The sequence below is a fragment of the Nothoprocta perdicaria genome, unplaced genomic scaffold (genome assembly GCF_003342845.1).
Source record: "Nothoprocta perdicaria isolate Ctin4 unplaced genomic scaffold, notPer1 scaffold_289, whole genome shotgun sequence".
Lineage (NCBI taxonomy): Eukaryota > Metazoa > Chordata > Aves > Tinamiformes > Tinamidae > Nothoprocta > Nothoprocta perdicaria.
Genome location: NW_020455520.1, coordinates 445,079 through 464,302, shown reverse-complemented (window position 1 = coordinate 464,302; position 19,224 = coordinate 445,079). Strand labels below are relative to the sequence as shown.

The following is a 19,224-nucleotide window of genomic DNA, read 5'->3' as shown; positions in this document are numbered from 1 at the left end:
CTGAATAGTCTTTCATATAACAAATCTGTAAGCCCTGTGATCTGAAAGAAATCTTGAGAAATATTGATTTAACTTGTTCTTCTGGAGCACATGTTTAAAGCTTACAGTAGTGTAAATTAAAGTCCAGCGTGAGAAAAATTTAGGCCAAAATTTAGAATGTGTCACAGAGTAGTAGAAGTAAGTCTTTTTTGGAGTTGAGATTAGAAAAGTGGCTTATTTAGTTTATAAGCCTGTATTTCAAGTTTCTTTCTGTGGTCAGCTCTTACGTGCCAATTTGAAAGTCTGAAGGGAACTTCTGCTGAAGGAAAAAAAAATCCATAAAGGCTGAAGCTGTAGTACTTAGAAGAAGTACAAATTGGGGACGAGTGAGTTGAAATCTGAGTCCTTTCTCATGAAATTTGCTGCTATGGGCTTGATATTCGAACACGACTCTTTTTTTTTTTTTTTTTTTTTGGGGTACAGTTCATTCTTATTTGCTTAGAGTGATTACAGTTGCCATTTGTAAAGCACTTCTGAATGCCAAGTAACGTAGACTTAAATTTCATGCTTTGAAACTAAGCTAACTGGTATGTATTGTTACTGCTTTTTTGTTTCTTTTTTTTTGTTTTTTTTTTTTCCTTTTTCTTTCTTTTCTTTTTTTTGATAGTGCTACTCTGTGGCAAGTTATGCAATGGAAGGAATGTGTATGCAGATGAATCTTTTTGTAGACCATAACAATCCTGGCTACACAGGATCAAAGTTTATGTATGTCTTGTTGAATGGGAAAAGTAAATGCCAACCTGAACCATGTAAGATAAATTCAGTATTTGGATTGCTCTCATTCACTCTACCCAAATGTTGAACAGTGTGACTAGATAAGCCAAAAGCAGCTTTACAAGTAAGAACATAGGTGACTTAAAACTAATACATATTTCAAGATAAGTTAAACTATTTTATAAAAAACAACCTTAGTTGTTGTGAACTGTAGTTCTGTTGTCACCTACACCAGCATTTCTGCCCAAAGTGGTAAMTTCCCCTGCCTCAACTGCTCGTTTTCTTTCTGGGCTGGTAGAGGTCATTCAAAAACCCCATGGAACTTGGCTTGAAAAGCTGATCTGGGCTTTGACTAAGCTAGCAGAAAGGATCTGTTAACACAGATCAGATCGTTAGGTGGATGCCAATATGGTCATGTGAATATTCATGTTGGCTTGAAGAAGCGGTAATAAAGGACAGGAACAAACAGCCTGGAACATGGCAGGACACTGCTCCTCTTGGTGTCAGCATAATTTTAGGCAGGGTTGAGGTCACGGTGGAGCTTACCTCAGCAATCATATAGACTGCTCCCGCAGTGCTGAAGTTTACTCAATAGCTATCACTGTGTTTAAAGTGTTTGGTCGTGATGAGCAGCACTGCTTCCTGAACTCTCCCCACCTCCCTCCATCCCCTTCCTCCCAGTTAAAAATAATCAGCTGACTTTGAAGATGTTTTGCTTCCTGCTGGTGCATGTTTGTAAGCAAGCAGTTAAGTTTTGTTCAGGTAGACACTATGACACTGCTGAAATTCATTTTCCTGGTTACATCTCACAGAAAAGTCACAGAGCACTGTGCAGTCTGAATGAATGAGCRTTAATATTGCATGATCATCCTGGGATACTTGTGCTCTGTGTTCCTGAACTACAGAATTTGGAGTTAAAATGATGCTTGTGTCAATCATCAAACCTCTTTTTTAAGCAATCTTTTTTGTTTTTTTTTAACCTGTGGACACAAATGTTATTGTGTTCTCAAGAAATTTTAAGCCCAGATAAACAAAAAAAGGCTTTTTTTTCCCTTCTTTTTCTAAGACTGTTTTGTAGATCCTTGAGCAAGAAGCTAGTCCACAGCTTCTGAACTTTCTGTAGAATATAAGATGAAGGTGCTGGCCTAGAGCCATTAACTGCACTTCTGCTTTTGCTGGGAAAGCTTGCTGATACTCTCAGGGCTGGCAGTGTTAAATAGGAGAGAAATGTCAAGGGATTTTAGTCATCTGGAGAACTCTGGATTTCAGAACTGAAGCTCTCCTGTGACGTGCCTGTCTACTGAGTTGTCATTGTCTTGGGGGGCTGTGTCTTTGTGAAATTGGAATAAATCTATACTGAACAGTTGATCTTTAAAAGCAAACAGTTTGACCTGTGTGAACTTGGCTTTTCTTAACTAATCATATAGGTAGAGAAGATGAACAKGTATTTTTATTGAAGAGTATTAAATGTGAAATGTAAAGGCTACTGTGTAAAGAAACTTTAAATTAGTTTCCGAGAAGCACTAAACAGCAGRATGTTAAATCTGCTTGTTCACATAGAAAAGCTAGAAAAACATTAWTGAGTTGTGGGAGAGATATCTGTGTGATTCTGATTAAAAGCAAATGTTTTTCTAATTTATATTAATGTAACTTTATTTTTAAATTTAGTCTTTGGCAAAAAAAAAAAAAAGCCTTTCTTCTATATAAAATGGTTATGATATAACCCCAGGAAGTGGGTCTGGATCGCTTTGTGATGAGAAAGCAAAATAAAATGTTTCTTACTGAGGAAAGTCTACAGTTTAATACTTGAGCAGTTATTTTTCCCCTGGGAAATGGGAGGTCTTAAATTCGTCCTCCTGAGTCTTATTTAAGCTTCTTTCCTTTAATTTCTTTCAGAAACAATGCCTATGACCTAAGCGACTTAAGATGTGGATCATTTATGCTACATAACAGCATCATTTTATCCAGGAAATAAAACATATATTGAATTTTTTTTTAATTTGGAATTAAYTGTGGGCTTTCAGTTGTGTGAGCAAATGGTACACTCATGATCATCAATATAAAAAATGTAATATTATTTTAAATCCCYTTTTAGAAAGTATCTGTATTGGCTTAACAAAGCTGTTCTTAAAAGCGCTGTTAAACACTGAGGTTAAAACAATTGTTGGCGCATTTTATTTATTCTCAGAAGCTTGTTGAAACTTTTTAACCCACCAAGCCTAGCTTTTGAATAAAGGGCTTTTTGCATTCCTCTTCCACATCGGAGGAAGGCAAAGCTCGCATAGGCTAACGTTCTGAATCTGAAACGGAGCATGTGTTGGGAAACTGCCGCTTTGAATTCTGCCTTTATTCAGATCATGTCACTGGCAGAATTTTATTTGATCAACATAAAGTCTTGTTTCCTTTTACTGTTTCCTGTACTCAGTTACTGGGTGTGTGGAATCTTTTTTAACTTCTCTGATTCTCCCAGTAACTGAGAATTCGTAAATTGTCATAGTTCATTGTACTCGTCTTCAAATCCACAGTGAGACACAGAGTTTAAAGGGTTTTATGGGAGCAGAGAGAGACCCTGCCTTGCAGTTTGAAAATGCACTGGCCAGAGTTTTGTGCTGTTGTTGCTGTTGAGATGTTAATGATTAATGCAATTTCCTTTATAATATTTTTTATACCTTTACCACCTTTCAACAATCTATATCACAAGAGAAGACAGCATAGTTAGCCTTGAGTCAAATGTTAACAGCAGCATTTGCTGCATAGTCAAAGGGCAGTGTATAGGTGTGGCTGCCGGTGTGCTACAATTGAAAACTCTGGCACTGGAGCAAGCGTTGATGCCCAGAACTGAAACGTGAAAGTGAAAGGTAGGGTCTGTTGCAAAGACTTGCTTGAGGAAGTGTTTTGTGCGACCTCATCAAAAATGGGCGACTTGTTAATGTAAGAAATATAGTGTGAGTTTCTTGAGCTGGATCCATAAAGCTCATTTAGCAGCACTGTGTGGTTTAATAAAGCTTGAAGCTTTCTCTCCAGCCCTGCTGCTGTTGTGTCAGGGTGTCTTTTTTGGTGTATTTGGGTATAGCAGCTCTAGGTATGAATTTGTAACTTCTCTTCAAGCATACCTGCTAATTTAACTGTATGCAAGCCTTAAGTTTTGGGTTGTGGGGAGCAACAAGCACTTTCATCTTGGATAAATTTTTGTGTCTTCTGTTGCATATTTTTTCAGAGGAGGGTCAAAAACACTTAAATCTTTTTGGGGATATAACAAGAAAAATACTGCAGGCACAATATGCTGTACAGTGTTTATTTGYAGTGTGTTTGTAGCAGTGTTAGAATCTTCTTTTCTCATATTGGCTGCCTGTGAATAACCTTGACCTGCAAAGAATGCTATGGGCAGGGCTCCTGAGCTCTCAAAATCTCTACTTTTGTGTGGGAATTAGTCAGCATGTAGAAATGAGTGAAATTTGTTTTGAATGTTAAAATAGCCAATTAGACCAAAAAAAAGTTATCCTTTTGAAAAGTGTCTGCTAAAAAATAAAAACCTTCCTGGAGAGAGACCTAGACCATAATCTTTAGAATGCTGTTAATAACTACTGAAAAACTACTGTTCTTTAGCTTTTAATCATTTTTGAGGCCTTTCACCTACTTCTCAGTTCGTATATAAAATATGGGAAACATGGAATCGAATATGATTACAYATGGTAGTGCTGTTTCTCTTCCTCTTTCACCCCTTCTTGTCTTCAGTTTCTTAGCCATGGAAACTCAAGGCTTTTCTTCTGCTTTTATTTGGCTTAGAAATTGGTGTGACTAACAGTGCAGCTTTGTCCAAAGAATTTTGTCCATGCAACACTAAGGAAAAAGAACATTCCTTCGGTCACGTAGTAAAGATTTTTCTCAATTCATTTCCTTTTATGATGCTTTCAGCATAAAAATTGCAAGAGCAGTGAATACGTTTAAGCATTCCACAGATAAAATTTGTGAAAGATAAAGTAAAAACTGTTACAAAAGTTTGCTTTTAGTAACAGTTGATCTTACTAGAAGGACTTTGGTATTTTCTTTTCAGTCTTAAAGTTGTGTCTGTGAGTTGCTCAGCTTTGATATACTAAAGTATGTATTTATTTTTATTTCATATTGTGAACAGACTGAAGTTGTCTTTGAATTGTATCATAGCCATGAACTTGTTCTCGTTATCGTGGCCGTGACTTCTGAATCCAAGGTGCTGATTGCCATGTTTCCCTTCATAGAGCTTTGTCCTGCAGACTGCATTTTTCTCAACACTGCTAACAAAGTTTCCTAAGATTTCCATTTGTTTCATGCCTTTTGTTTTGCTTGTTTTTCCTTCCTTTGCTGTTTGTTTGCGGGAGGGCAGCAGTGAAGTTGTCCCCTGTTGGCAGCTGCGTATAGGCAAACAGAAGCAGGATGGTAGTGTTTCTTCCATATGACATATTAATCATAATTTGTCTCTAGAATCCCCTAAACTTCCAGTTCAATCATGTGTGAGATGAGAAGAAAAGATGCTGACAGCCTGGGCATGTTGAGATTTGCATGCAGTAAGTGCTGTTGTAGTCAGGAGGGACTTGACACGCTTGAGAAGTGGCCACCAGCTCCTCGTGAAGCTCAGCAAGAGGGCAGTGGCTCGGACAGTTTGGAGGAATTGCAGTTACGTCAGCAAGTAAAAAAACAGTCTGCGTTAATGATCTCAATGCAGCTCTTAACGAGTGGCAAGCAAGCATCAAGTTGAAGGAATATATATATATATATATAAAATATAATATAACTTAAAGCAGAGCTGTCAGATGGATAACACTGAAATCATAGCAGCCAAGCAAAGTGCATGCATCTTCTGTTTGATTTTTAAATGCAGCCTGGCACACATCCTCATATATAATTGATTGGCTCACTATATATAATTGATCCTCACTATAATTGATTGCTTCCATGTTTATTTGGAAGTACGACCCCTTCAGCCTGCAGTCCCAACACTCCTTTGCCTTTGGTGGGATGCAGAAAGGAATGGTGCTAGCCATTATACCTGCTTCTGGAAGCAATGGCAAAGCCAAAATGTCGCTTGAGTCTTGTGCATTAAATATTTTGCTATATATTTTTTAATAACAGATATAAGTACTTATCTCCTGTGATATGTCTGTTTTGGACTGATTTAGAGCCTCATTTTGAGCATAAAGTGAGATATTCCTGAGGTGTCTTACCGGCCAGATTTCCTCTTTGCGTCATGTTTCTTGAGCAAGTATTTATTTAGTGCTAAGAATGTGAAAATTCAAGAAAGGACTTAAACGTGTGTATTTTATACGCAGATTAGACTCAGCTGTTTAAGATTGTCCCCTGGACTTTTTAACATGAGACTTTTAGTCTGGCTGTATTCCTTGATAACCTACCCTCTCGTTTTGTTTTAGATGTCTTTAAGTTTCCTTTATGTAGGTTTTCTCTGCTSTTCCAGRAGGTACTGYACTTTGCATGATTGTTTGTGARACTTCTAAGATTTTAGTCCTCTTTYGGGAGCTAGGTGTTACTGCTTCTCTTGAAGAAAATAAAACTTTTGAATCCAAAAAGCTACATTAAAAGAATCAAAATTTACCAGGTCTTGAAGATTGTGCAGTGAAAGTTGTTTTCTGGCAGAKATGGTAGAAATGTAGAGTATTTTGTATTTTCAGATTCTGTGGTCACTTCTGTGTACGTGTTTGGGTTGTGTTTAAAAACACAAGCGTTTAAACCTCATGAGTGAKCTGGGAATATGCAAGTAAAGAACTGAAAGAGAAGGAATTCAGATTTTACTTTTTAGATGTTTGGCCATGTCAGTGTAGTAGATTCAGAGCTGTGTCTGGGAAGAAAAATCCCAGATGTGTTGTCTCCAGATGGGAAGTTGTTGAGTGTTTGTGTCACACTATTTTGGCCTGGTAAATGTCTATTTTAAATAGCTATTTACATATTTTTTGAKGATTTCAAGGAAGTTTCAAGGAAGCTGTCGGACTTTTCTCCCCCTGCTTTACACAGTCAGAATTTCATCCCTGTTTTGAGTAAGATGTTTACAAATATAATATAGTAAAGAATGACTACTAATGTATATTAAGAGTATTTTTAAAGACTGCAGAGGCCTAGGGAGATGTCTGCTAATTGTAGAGAGCAGTGATGTTTCTTAAAAGCAGTTCTGTATAGCATAGGTGAATATTTTGGTCTCTACCTTTTTAATTTGGTGTTTTCTATGGACCGCCAGCATATGCGGATAATTAAGGGGTCTACTCTCATGCAGGAAATACAATCTTAGGTTTAAAGTTACTATCCTGGTGTCTGCATACCTTCTAGAAGACTTTCTGCGATCTGCRAATGAACATACAGAAAACTGTTCATTTACTGTCCACTACCTTCTGTTGCAGGACGGTCTTTCATTGCAGTGAGACTAGAATTTTTAAATACTCAAAGGACAGAAAGTTTATTCTTTTTTTTTTTTTTCCCCCTACTGTTGTAGACTGATTGTCATTGAAATTTCATTGCCAGGGCTGAATTGGGCAGCTTGATCTCCCCTTCTGCATCTTGCTTACTGATTCAAATGTTCYTAATCACAGAATGGTTAAGATTGGAAGGGACCACTCCAGGCATCATCCAGTCCAACCCCCTGCTCCAGCAGAGACACCCAGAGCACAGGGTGGCATCCAGGYGGGTTTTGAAGACCTCCAGAGAAGGAGACTCCACAACCTCCCTGGGCAGCCTGTTCCAGGGCTCTGGCACCCTCACAGTGAAGAAGTTCTTTCTCATGTGGAGATGGAWCTGCCTGGATTTCAACTTACATCCACTGCCCCTTGTCCTGTCACTGGCCACCACTGAGAGGAGCTTGACCCCTTCCTCCCTCCTTTTCCCCTTCATGTACTTACACATATTAGTCAGATCACCTCTCAGCCTTCATTTCTCCAGAGAAAACAGACCCAACTCACTTGATCTCGCCTCGTAAGAGAGAGATACTCCAGTCCRTTCATCATCTTTGTCCTTCCACTGGACCCTCTCTAGAAGCTCCACGTCCCTCTTGTCCTGGGGAACCCAGAGCTGCCCCCARTGCTCCAGGTTTGGCCTCCCCAGAGCTGAGCAGAGGGGCAGGATCCCCTCCCTGCCCYGCTGCCAACATCCTCCTGATGCAGCCAGGAGCCCATTGACCTCCTTGGCCACAAGGGCCCTGCTGCCTCCTGGTTAACTTGGTGTCCACCAGGACTCCCARGTCCCTCTCTGTGGAGCTGCTCTCCAGCAGGTCAGTCCCTAATCTGTGCTGGTGCCTGGGGTTATTCMTGCCCAGGGGCAGGACCCTGCCCTTGTCCTTGTGGAACCTCATGAGGTTCCTCTGTGCCCAACTCTSSAGCCTGTCCAGGTCCCTCTGGATGGCAGCACAGCCCTCCGSAGYGTCGGCCACTCCACCCAGCTTGGGATCGTCCRCAGACTTGCCCAGGGTGCCCTRTGTGCCCTCGTCCAGGTCATTGATGAACAGGTTGACCAGCACCGGGAGCAGGACTGACCTCTGGGGGACGCCCCAGGCCTCCAGCTGGACTCGACCCYGTTGATCAGCACCCTCTGGGCTCTGCCATCCAGCCAGTTCTCAATGCACCTCACTGTGCACTCGTCCAGTCCACGCTTCCTGAGCTTCCCCATGAGGATGTTATGGGAGACGGTGTCGAAAGCCTTGCTGAAGTCACGGTAGACAACRTSCWYGGCTCTGCCCTCGTCCARCCGKYYAGTCATCCCATCATAGAAGGCTATTAGGTTCGCCAGACATGACTTCCCCTTGGTGAACCCATGCTGACCACTCCTGATCACCTCCTCCTTGCCCTGCCTAGAGATGCTCTCTAGGATGAGCTGCCTGTCACMTTTCCAGGGATGGAGGTGATGCTGACCRACCTGTAGTGTTATGTTATGTGCTGTTTTTACCAAGAGCAAGATAGTGTTCTGCTGAACAGTTCAAAGACAAGACAGATCAGAGTAACTTTGAAGATAAGAATGTATTTTGGTGACTAGTTTTGAATTTCTTTTTAAAATGACTATTATCTCTCTTTCTCACTGGTGGGAAATGCATCATTCAGGTATGGAATGTAAATATGCACAGTACTTTTCTTCTGGATTGGATTTCTCTAGCTTTAGCCATTTTACTCTTGATAAAGCAGCTGTATCTGTCCAAAATCTGAGACTTATAAAAATATGGTAGTCTACTTCAATTGAATTAAATTATGATTAAGTTTTTTTCTCTCTCCAGCATTTCTTAGGATATGGGACTCAAATACTAGTTATTATAAATCATATCTGCTTCAGCGAGTAGTGAAAATGTTAAAAACTGATTCAAAACTAATCTTTTACTGAGACTTATTTAATCTTTAAAGGAAGGATTCAGAGTCTGGCTCTAGTTATTTCAGTATCAGGAAGGCCACTTTCTAAAGATATCACAATTCTTCGGTTATACAGACCATTTTTCTGTGTAACCCCACCTGGGAGTTTCATACTTTCATGAATGTTCTGGGCGTATAAGCAGATCATGAACCGTTTTCAACCATTAACCGTGTTGTGGTTATACCTGTGCAAAGTAAATGGTTGGTGTAAATATGTATTTTTCTTCTGTTTTCTAAAGCAYGAAAAAAATACTGCTGAAGATGACGGAAATAGCACACTTGCATCTGGAGTATATCCTGCCCCCAGTATGTAATTCTTTAATACTGGRGAGAAAAAAAGATTTTCAGATAAGGAAAAGGGTGGACATTGAAATCTAGAAAGACTTTTCCCCCAAATAGCATGAATATTTTAGGAAAGAGAAAGAACATGGAAAGGTATAGAGATTGCTCTTCTGCAGAGCAGAGACGCAGAATCTTCCAAAGGAYTGGGAAAAATCAAAGCCTCATTTGTTCTATCCCGATCTGATGAAGTTACTGGTATATTGATTTGCTTCCATGATTTTAGATGGGGATTGGGGGGGGGGGAGATCACCACCACACTGTAACCCTATGTTGAAACTTGATATGAGAGGGAAGGAAGTAACCTTAAATTGGACCTGGTCTGATTTTTCAGAACAAGCATATTGATTTAGGTGTGTTGACAAACACCATAATATGTAGGTTAGGTACTTCAACCACATGCAGAGATGAATTTGTTTTGAGATGAGAGAATTTAAAGAAATGCTCCTGAAAAAGAAATAGTTCAGTAGCAATACCTTGAATACCTTGTACATGTGCGGGTGCTTTGCCTGGCAAGGAAGGATGGCCTTGCAGAGACACTGACCAGCTGCCTGCTGTGCCACTTGCTGGGATAGGTTCCTTGCTTGTGTTTTCCCCCTGCCGTGGAGCTGAGGTTCTCTCTCATGGAGTTTCTTGCGTTGAAGAGGCTGATCTGTATTTTGAAATTGTATGTGCTATTGCAGTCCAAATAATAACTATTAATTTTCACTTTCTGTAATACTATATATATTGCTTTAAAGCTTTCCCGCACTTTCTTTGAATTTCTAAGACGGATTTTGGCAGTATACAGTTGTTTCCGGAGACCTTTTATGACCTGTTTTGTCCCTTATAGTCATTTCAACAGATTGTGTCTTAACTTGTAGTGTGTTCTGTTGCAGTGGAGAGCTCAGGCACAGGGCTGGCGAAGTCCCTGTGTAAGTCACTGCCCTGGAGAGGAGCCTTCTGTTGGCTGCTGGCAAACATACTCTCCTTGTGACGTGTACAGATTGTTACTTGTTGTACTTCACCCAAGAACCTTTCAATGAAAAGTAATTCTCTGCTAAAATCAGCAAACAGATTTTAGTTGCAAGTTACTGCATTTTGTTAATGATAATTTTCTGTATAAGGCACATGAAAATRTGACAAGATTATGCGTGTTTTTTTCTTCTAGTATTAGAATATACATGATTGCTGACTGATAAAAGATGTGACTTTTTCTTCATAATTTGCTAAGGCAACATATGTAAAAAGATAGTTTTTATTTTGATTTAGYGGTCTAATTTGTTCCATCCTAATCTGGTGAAGTTATCTGTGAATTGATTTGATTTCATTATTTTAGATTGCAAAATGGAAGTCTYTTAATTGCTCAAAAAATGGTTGCAGGATTCCTCTTGGTATTTAAAAGCCAATGACRGTCAAATAAGAAGGGAAAGTAACTAATAGAAGGAAAGTAACATTAATACTACAAGGTTAAGTGCACATATTATTGTAGTCCTCTTTGATGACACAAACTACATGCTGACTTTTTGTACTGATATAATATTGTGCAACTTTCCTGTTTTTTTAAGAGCAGATCTTAAAAATCTGTTTCTTGAAACTGTGTTATATCTTGTGTAAGGTCATCGTTGGCTTTTTTGTTTTCAGATGAGTTGTACAGATGCTATTTGGGTACCTGTTAGTAAACATGCTGTTCTTTGTGGAGTGCATAGGAGTGAATAAGTGACAGGAAGGGGTAAAGGGAATGCTCTGGTTCCGGGCATGTGTTGGTAGTGAGGAACAGGGATGAACACCCAGGGTTCTGTCGTGACCTGCAAGTTCGCTGTTCTACACAGCTGCTTTTGCCCCGGTTTCTCCCAGATTCAACCCTTAAACTTTCCTTTTCTTTTTTTTCTAGGCTCCACTCTTACCTGTACCTTTTTGTCAGGCTTCTTATTCTTTCTTGATCAACCTAGCTCTTTGACTACTTCTTTTCCTTTTTGCTTGTATAACTCCCACTTTTCATCTGTTTTTTTCTGCTTCGTCTTTTTCATCCATCTGTTCATACTCCTCCCATTAGTTTCGTATCAAATATGCCTCCATTTACTCCCCAAATTGRTTATTTTCCTAGTCTCGTCATATTAACTGAAAGATAGACCTAAAGATGAACCCAATCACTAAAAACTGGGCGGATGGACAGTCCCCTCTGCAAGTCGTGTGTGTCTGCTCTGAAWGATGAGGCGACCTAAATGGATGACCTATAAAAATCAGTTCCATAGTTTAAGGGGTGATGAATATTTGTACGACTAAAAGCCTATGATAATTGGTAAAATTACCATCTGGATTAATAAAGTGTGATCTGTCCTGTGCTTGGTCATTGTGAAAATCCCTCTGTTGCTTCTAATATTGTGCATCAAGGTACTGTGGAGTCTTCTATTTATACCCTTATTTATGAACTCCAAGTAGAAGAAACTTGGTCTTTTGCTTAAAAAAGTACATTGTTACTCTGGATTATATGTTTTGCCCTGGTATTTGTTTACTTGTTTTTAGTTATTTTCCCAACATAATAGGAATTTTAACTACAAATGTGTAGTTTTTAAAACAAAGCAGTTTTTAAGTGATATAAAAGAGCTAGAGGAGAGTATGCTGAAGCATTGATCTGTCTTGACAACAGACTAGATAGTATACTGAAAGTTAAATGTTAACCAGCTGGTGTATTTGAGGGAGGAACGTGTTCGTGCAAGTAAATTTCCAGTTTAATTTGATAAAGAAAGTGGTTTCCTGGTCGACTCTTGTTGCTGGAACCTCTGTGTTTAGGGGTTTCTGTGGCTGTGTATRCACATGCACAAAGTACTTGGTGATGATTCAGGTTTAAGGGTGTGATGTGGATAAAAGCATTATCAGTATTTGAGGGGTTATTAGATAAAAATGTTCCTGAGCAGCAGGGTCCCGTGGAAATCTTTTTGGCAGATTTGCACTGTTTCCTACTGCAAGTAGGAAACTGTTTGCAAAAGAGGCAGCAATTGCCAAAGTTGATGAAAGAACTGAGAGCATGAAAAGAACCAGTCCTTTTGTTTTCTAGTCCTGTARTAACTTCCCCATATCCATCTGTGTTGTCTGGTCGGAGGGAGGAGTATATGTGTAGGTAACACGTTGATGCGTTTTCAACTTTGAGGATGGCTACACGGTAAGTTTATGTCGTTCGTACTTATCCAAGCTAGAGACTGCTCTGGCTTGGGGGTTGCTCAATCTGAATTGATTCATGTTGTAGCTAACGTTGTAGTTAGCCATAATGGAACGTGGTAGATGTTCTTGAAATGTATTTTTATTGTTCTGACAGATCGGAATAAATATTAAAACACTTGTTGCTTTGGAGCACTCTTCCAGAAAGAATTCCTATAAAGCTCTCTTACCAAGCTCTTTTCACCGCTCAAAATACTTTTTGGAGTCCCAGGTTGTATTTTTGCCTACAAACTTGTCACTGGTTAKTGAAATCTACTTTTCACTTCGCATATGAAAGAACAAGGGTGTGACTTTGCGGTGGAGAGGGAGGATTTCTTTTTCCCTGTGTAGTATAAAGTAGTGATGGGAATGGGAGAGTTTGTGTCTTAGACTGGAGGGAGTTTAGTGCTGGACAAAAGGGCAATATTTTGAGTACTATTTGAGCTTTRGAACTATGTAAAAATACTGCTAACGGTTACATGCTTAATACCTGTTTTGTCATTTTAGTAGAAGCTTCTGTCTCTTGTTATAAAAGCATTACTGACTTTTTCATTTTCCCTTTGAGAGGGAACATTTGGAAGGGCTGGTACAACACGTCTCACCTGCAGAAGTGCAGGTGAATTGGGCTGGGGCTTGTGCTAGGGCTGCTGTGGCGGCCTGCCCTGCTTGGSGCCAGCTCAGCGGTGCCAGCGCTGGGTGTTGGGGGCAGCACTGGGAGGGGGACCTTACTRGAGCACCTGCAATTGAGCAACTTTTGGGCTTTTTGGGCTTTTTTTTTAATTTTTTGTTAGAGATTTTTCTAGCTAATAGCCAGGTGTGGAAGACTGTATGTCTCACAGTGAACCTTCTGCATTATGCTGGGTTAACAGCGGGAAGGAATGGGCATTTGCTGGGCTCGCAAAGCCCCATGCGGGTTAATATCTTCCCTGTGACGACGAACGACAAKCTGCCCCTTGCAATTACAAAGTACCTTTAAACCTTCTTTCTTGCTGAGCATTTCTTATCTTTATCTTGATATTAAAAAAAAAAAAAGGCATTTTTCAATTATGCAGCTCAAATAAAGCAAGTTTAGATCTGACAACTGAAGTACATTTCCCACCCTTTCAAATTGAGGACACTAGGAATGTAATGTAGAGAATCTTCTTACCTTTRCAAGTAGATGATTTCACCTGCTTTTATGCTCTTACAGTCCTATTTTCATTCTGTTTTATAAGTATAACAATGCTGTGTAAAGCTTTTAGCYACTTACCGTTAACTTTAGTCTTTATGCAGAATAGGGCTTTTCAGCCTTCTTTTGATGCCATTGTTAATTTATTTTGGTGTAATCTATTTATTTATTTATTTATTTTCCGAAATGCAACTGTGGGAAACTCATTGGTTTGGAATTATGTCATATGGCAGTGCTTGGTCTGAAATTAGTTTACTTTAAGAAGAGTTTATGTTGGCATTTTTAAATCTGGGAAGGTTGCTGTGATTTTGTTACTAAGGGGTTGCACAGACCTGACAAAAGAAAATTAAAGTATCTTTCTCTGCTTGATAACTCTACCCCAAAGAAACATTTCTTTTTTGTATTATTCTCATAGTATCTTGTGAGAAAGTTCATTATATTTATAAAATCATGAAGAATATGTAATCTCTCTTAAAAATATTTACTTTTAGCATGATAGAGTTGCAAGTGTACCTGAAAGCAAAACATGATCTGTAATGTATTTGTTATAATTATGTAAAGAAAGTGTAACTGTATTATTAGATACCCAAATATGATTTTGGGACAGCTCTTAAATATTCTTCCTTGTTAATTACATTTCTGAAAATGAGTGCATGTGTTTCTGTGACCTATTATACCTAGTTATAACTTAATTTGCAAGTGATGTGTATGTGTCTCCTATTGCGTGTTGAATCTAAAATACCATATTCTGCTGATGGGGCTTAATGATTCTTGCTTTGTCTTATGCTATTATYGAGGACATTTTTCCCTTGCCCTGGTGAAGTTTCAGTTAAGGGATGGTAATGGGCACTTGATGGGTGATGTAGCTGAAAGCAAAATTTCTCTTGGTACTGAACCTTCAGATCAAGGATAGGTGAGAGGGGAAGAAAACTATTTCTTCGGAAAGAGATCACAAGCCTGACTTCATGATGACTGTTTATTCGGAAGCGGTTTATTCTCRTAGACATAATTTAATGGTAGTATTAATGTGGGCTGCTTGTTATTGCAGAGTAACCTAATGTTTAATTTTTTGCAGCCTTTCAGGAGCAGGATAGCCATGGCCACAGAAATTGGCTCCCCGCCGCGATTCTTCCACATGCCGAGGTTCCAGCACCAGGCGCCTCGGCAGTTGTTCTACAAAAGACCTGATTTTGCACAGCAGCAAGCGATGCAGCAGCTTACCTTCGATGGAAAGCGCATGAGGAAAGCCGTGAACCGGAAAACCATCGACTACAATCCCTCTGTAATTAAATATTTGGAGGTAAGATCATATTTGGGGTTTGTTTGCATTTTTTTTTTTTAATCCTGAAATTGGATCTTCACCCTTTCACGCTTACACAAGGAAGCTTGGGATGTTGGGAAATCTCCTGCATGCTCAGAGAAGTATTGAACATTTGTAAATTGGGTGTAGTGTGGTATTTTGTGCTTCCAAATAAAACTGTATGTCCCACAACTGACTTTGCTAGATGTCTTTGCAGCACTTTTACAGTGTGGGAAATGGAGTGTCTTGTATGGCTTTTGACTTGTGGATGGATATCTAAGCCCTATGAAAATAATAAAGTTTTATTGTATTTGTTTTGTAATAGAAAAGAACCAAAATGTGAAACAATCCGTTCCAGGAGGGCACCATAAAATCTGTTGTCCCATCCTTTACTAAGTAACACTGAAAATTGTCCTCTGGTCTCTGAAAATCCCTTTCTGCAGTTAGTAGCTGCAGAATAACTTTAATGAAGTTTTATTGGAGAAATATTTCTGKGAGGAAAGCTTGTTTAGCATTCTTGATTGTAAGGTGATACAAATTCTGTAACGTAATTTAGATCAAYGTGCACTGTGCAATTGCTGGCTTTGAGCTCAGACATAGAATATAAATCTGCAAATACAGGAATTGTTGGGCTCTCAACAGCAACACTGCAAAAACATGACAAGCTGCTTCAAATCTGCTGGGCCAGAGCATGATTGTAGCCTATAAATGTTAGGCATTTAAAGTTTTTCTTTATTTGAAATGAATGTAGATGCTAGAAGGTACTGTTAAACATTAAATATTTAAGATATCTTTTATCTTAGCAATGCCAAAGATTCCAGCAGTAACAGACCTACTGTAGTAGTTCAGGGCTTTTTTACTTTGGCAGAAAWAAGTAACCTCTAAACTGTGTTTACTGAAAAACAACCGCACAAAAAATCCCCAAGCACCCTCCTGCCTCTAGATTTTCCACACTTATAAAAACTTAAGATCCATCAGAATTCAACTTCAGTATCCACTGCCATACCTTTGAGGTGATTTGTTGTGTTTCTAMATAAAATGAGAGTAATGTTTATCTCTTAGTCCCTTCTGGCTTGAGAAATTCAAAATGAAGCTAAAATAGATTTAGCTTGAGGATAAGACTGCACCCAGAATTTAGACAAGCTTCTAGTCGAGCATTTTTTAAAAGGTAGCATTCAATGATACAGAAGGATTTAACAGGTTGAGAGTATGTTTTTTTTATTCCTTGGTTGACTCTGTCAGTGTGAATGCACTGTTACCTTTACTTAATGCTCAAGCATAGAAGCTTGTTTTCTGGCTAATGCTAGCAAGGGGATTTTTAGAGCTCATCAGCACAGCTCCTAGTGGRGTGAGCAGCCTGAAAGTTAAACTTCTGAAATCATTGAGCTTCTTTCTCCTTTCGTATTCTTACACAGCAGTTTTAAATTAGTGGTTTCGTTCTTGGAATTTGTCAAAGACTTTAAAAAGTCTTCATGCTCCTGTTTAGGCCGTAGAAATTCTGCGGTTTCTTGAGACCAAAAGCTTTTAACTGAGCTTGTTCTAAAATCTGTGGAGTGTGTTTGGGATTTTCTGAGCAGACTGTCACTATATTCCCCTTTTTTTGTTGTTTGAGAACAATGAAGTATAGTCATGGTTTGAACCGGGAGTCGTTTTCTTCTTTCCAGAATAGAGTATGGCAGAGAGACCAGCGAGATATGCGAGCAATCCAGCCTGATGCAGGGTATTACAATGATGTAAGTAAAACCTTCCTACTTCCAGGTGAAGTTTTGCACATAAAGCTGTCTGGAAACAGGATGGATGCTGCCTGGCAGTGGAAGTTCTCTTTTTGTCCACAAGAGGTCTCAAAGATATGAAGAATGTCCTTGCCTTATATTCTCTTGGTCTGTTGGTGTCTGTCCCTAAAAAGAGCATGAAATGGGAAAGGTTGTTGGGTTTTTTTTGACTTCAACAAAATACTTAGCTTGCTAGATATTAATGCTAGCAGATAGTTGCACTTGAAGATGGTGGTTCTGGATGCTTGAGATGTAAATCCTGTAGRCTTTTGAGTACTTTTATGCATGAATGCCAGACAGTGCATCTTTGCAGATTAAAAACTTGAATTTCAAGAAATAGATGCTCAGAGGGTACRTTTTTCTTGCAGCTTTTATTTAGAAATGTTGCCACTAAACCTGTTGTTTCTTCTCTTGTAGTTGGTCCCCCCTATAGGAATGTTGAACAACCCTATGAATGCTGTAACAACAAAATTTGTTCGGACATCTACAAACAAAGTAAAATGCCCCGTATTTGTTGTCAGGGTGAGTATTGTGGTGGCTTGCTTAGTTGCACTGTCTTTTTTTTTTTTTCTTTTTCTCCTTCAGTTAAGCATAAAATTCTTGTAATTTAAAGAAACAAGATGTCAGTAGAAGCCACTTCCAAAGAAAAGTGTTATATGGAATATTATGAACTCTTCCTTGTCTTTTTAGGAAGGGTTTTAGAGAAATGGTAAGGTCTGAATATAAAGTAGTTGCGTTTCCCATGTTTTAATGAAAATCTTTCAGTATATTTTTCTGCTAATGTATTTCAACTTGCAGAAAAGAATTGATTTCTGTGCTCTTTGGCTTTTGTAGCATCTCTTAATCTTCCGTGATGTCAACAGTACTGTGTTTAGTCTGGTTACTGTATGCTAGAAATGTCTTGATGCCAGTGAGCAGTTTCTTCTAGGTGACTAGGTTTTCTTCATTGCTTTTATAGCGGGCTGGCTTTCTCACGTTGTTAGAACTAAGTCAAAGCCCTCYGGCGAGGTTATGCTTTTTTATGATTATTTTTCCTTCCGTTTTACATCCACTAGAAAATCATTTAACATCTGTTTTCAGATTCCCTGGAAGGAGCTTGTGATTTACGAAGAGGATTATGAAGAAATATTTGCATGTTACCTTCTCACAGCTTAATTTTTTTCTTTTTTCTTTTTTTTTCTTTTTTTTTTTTTTTTTGCAGTGGACTCCTGAAGGGAGACGCTTGGTTACAGGGGCATCTAGTGGAGAGTTCACCTTGTGGAATGGACTGACTTTCAATTTTGAAACGATATTACAGGTAAATTTTTCTAGCAAGATTTCAGCTTATTTTTTTGYGGTCACAGAGCATGTTTTAGGCCAACATCTTCATCTGCTCGTCATGGTCATTGTCTGTGTAGTAAGGGGAGTCTGTGCTTAAGTGTAGCAAGGGGAGTCTGAGAGGCTTTATTTTTTTTCTGTTCTGACCGTAGGTCGTATTGTGGCTATAGACAATTCATTTAGTGCTTCTCATTCCATTTCCATATACTAACTGTTGTTGAGGACATAGGAATATAAAATTAATAATAAAATACCCCTTAGAAAGAGAAATGCAAATACTAGTCTCAGAATATAAAAGAAAATTCTATACAGAGTAGGAAGGTGGCTTTTTTCCACACGAACTTTCCAAATCTAACTAGATCCTCATTGTATTCATTTCTTTGTTACGGCTGTTAAGTAGGAACTTTTTCTGACTTTGTGTTGGTGTGAGTCAGATAGTACTTGAATGTGTTTGCTAGAAGTTCTGTTTCTAACTTCACAGGCTCACGACAGCCCTGTAAGGGCTATGACTTGGTCACACAATGATATGTGGATGCTGACAGCAGACCACGGGGGATATGTGAAATACTGGCAGTCCAACATGAACAACGTCAAGATGTTCCAGGCACATAAGGAGGCGATTAGAGAGGCCAGGTTTATACAAAATATACCATTTTCTGTAGTACCTATTGCCATGATTAGACTGTTCTCTAAGTGTATTCTGGGCGCAGAAATGCATGGGTTCTGTCAGATTCTGGGATACTTCCTGCACCACATAAACACAGTACTTCCTTTTGTTTCCACATTCTCACCGTTTTGCTGGCACCTTTCTGAATTAGTATTGTCCCAGTATCCGCCTCTGCAATATGTTAGAGATGTATTTGTCTGCCGCATTTTGCACTGGTATTCTTTTCATTTTTATATGGTGACGATGTGTATCAGTTATTCCTTTTTATACGCACTGTGTAAGACAACAATTTCATTCCAAATAAAGAATTCAGTCTTTAATAATCTAACTGAATAAAATATACAGCCTTCAGTAATAAAACACCT

General features: G+C 38.9%; 1 protein-coding gene across 3 annotated transcripts in view; it reads left to right on the top strand.

Annotated features, from left to right (window-relative positions):
* The window catches only part of WDR33 (WD repeat domain 33), a 64,103-nt gene that overhangs the window by 2,651 nt on the left and 42,228 nt on the right, over positions 1–19,224 (top strand). For 2 of the 3 annotated variants that reach the window (XM_026041594.1, XM_026041592.1), the window contains exons 1-5: positions 14,884–15,103; positions 16,768–16,836; positions 17,293–17,397; positions 18,077–18,172; positions 18,674–18,825. In XM_026041594.1, the coding sequence (XP_025897379.1) occupies positions 14,900–15,103; positions 16,768–16,836; positions 17,293–17,397; positions 18,077–18,172; positions 18,674–18,825 (626 nt within the window). In that variant the 5' untranslated portion in view covers positions 14,884–14,899. Of the gene's footprint in view, positions 1–14,878; positions 15,104–16,767; positions 16,837–17,292; positions 17,398–18,076; positions 18,173–18,673; positions 18,826–19,224 lie in introns of those variants that run through there. The other variant, XM_026041591.1, reaches the window with a different exon arrangement.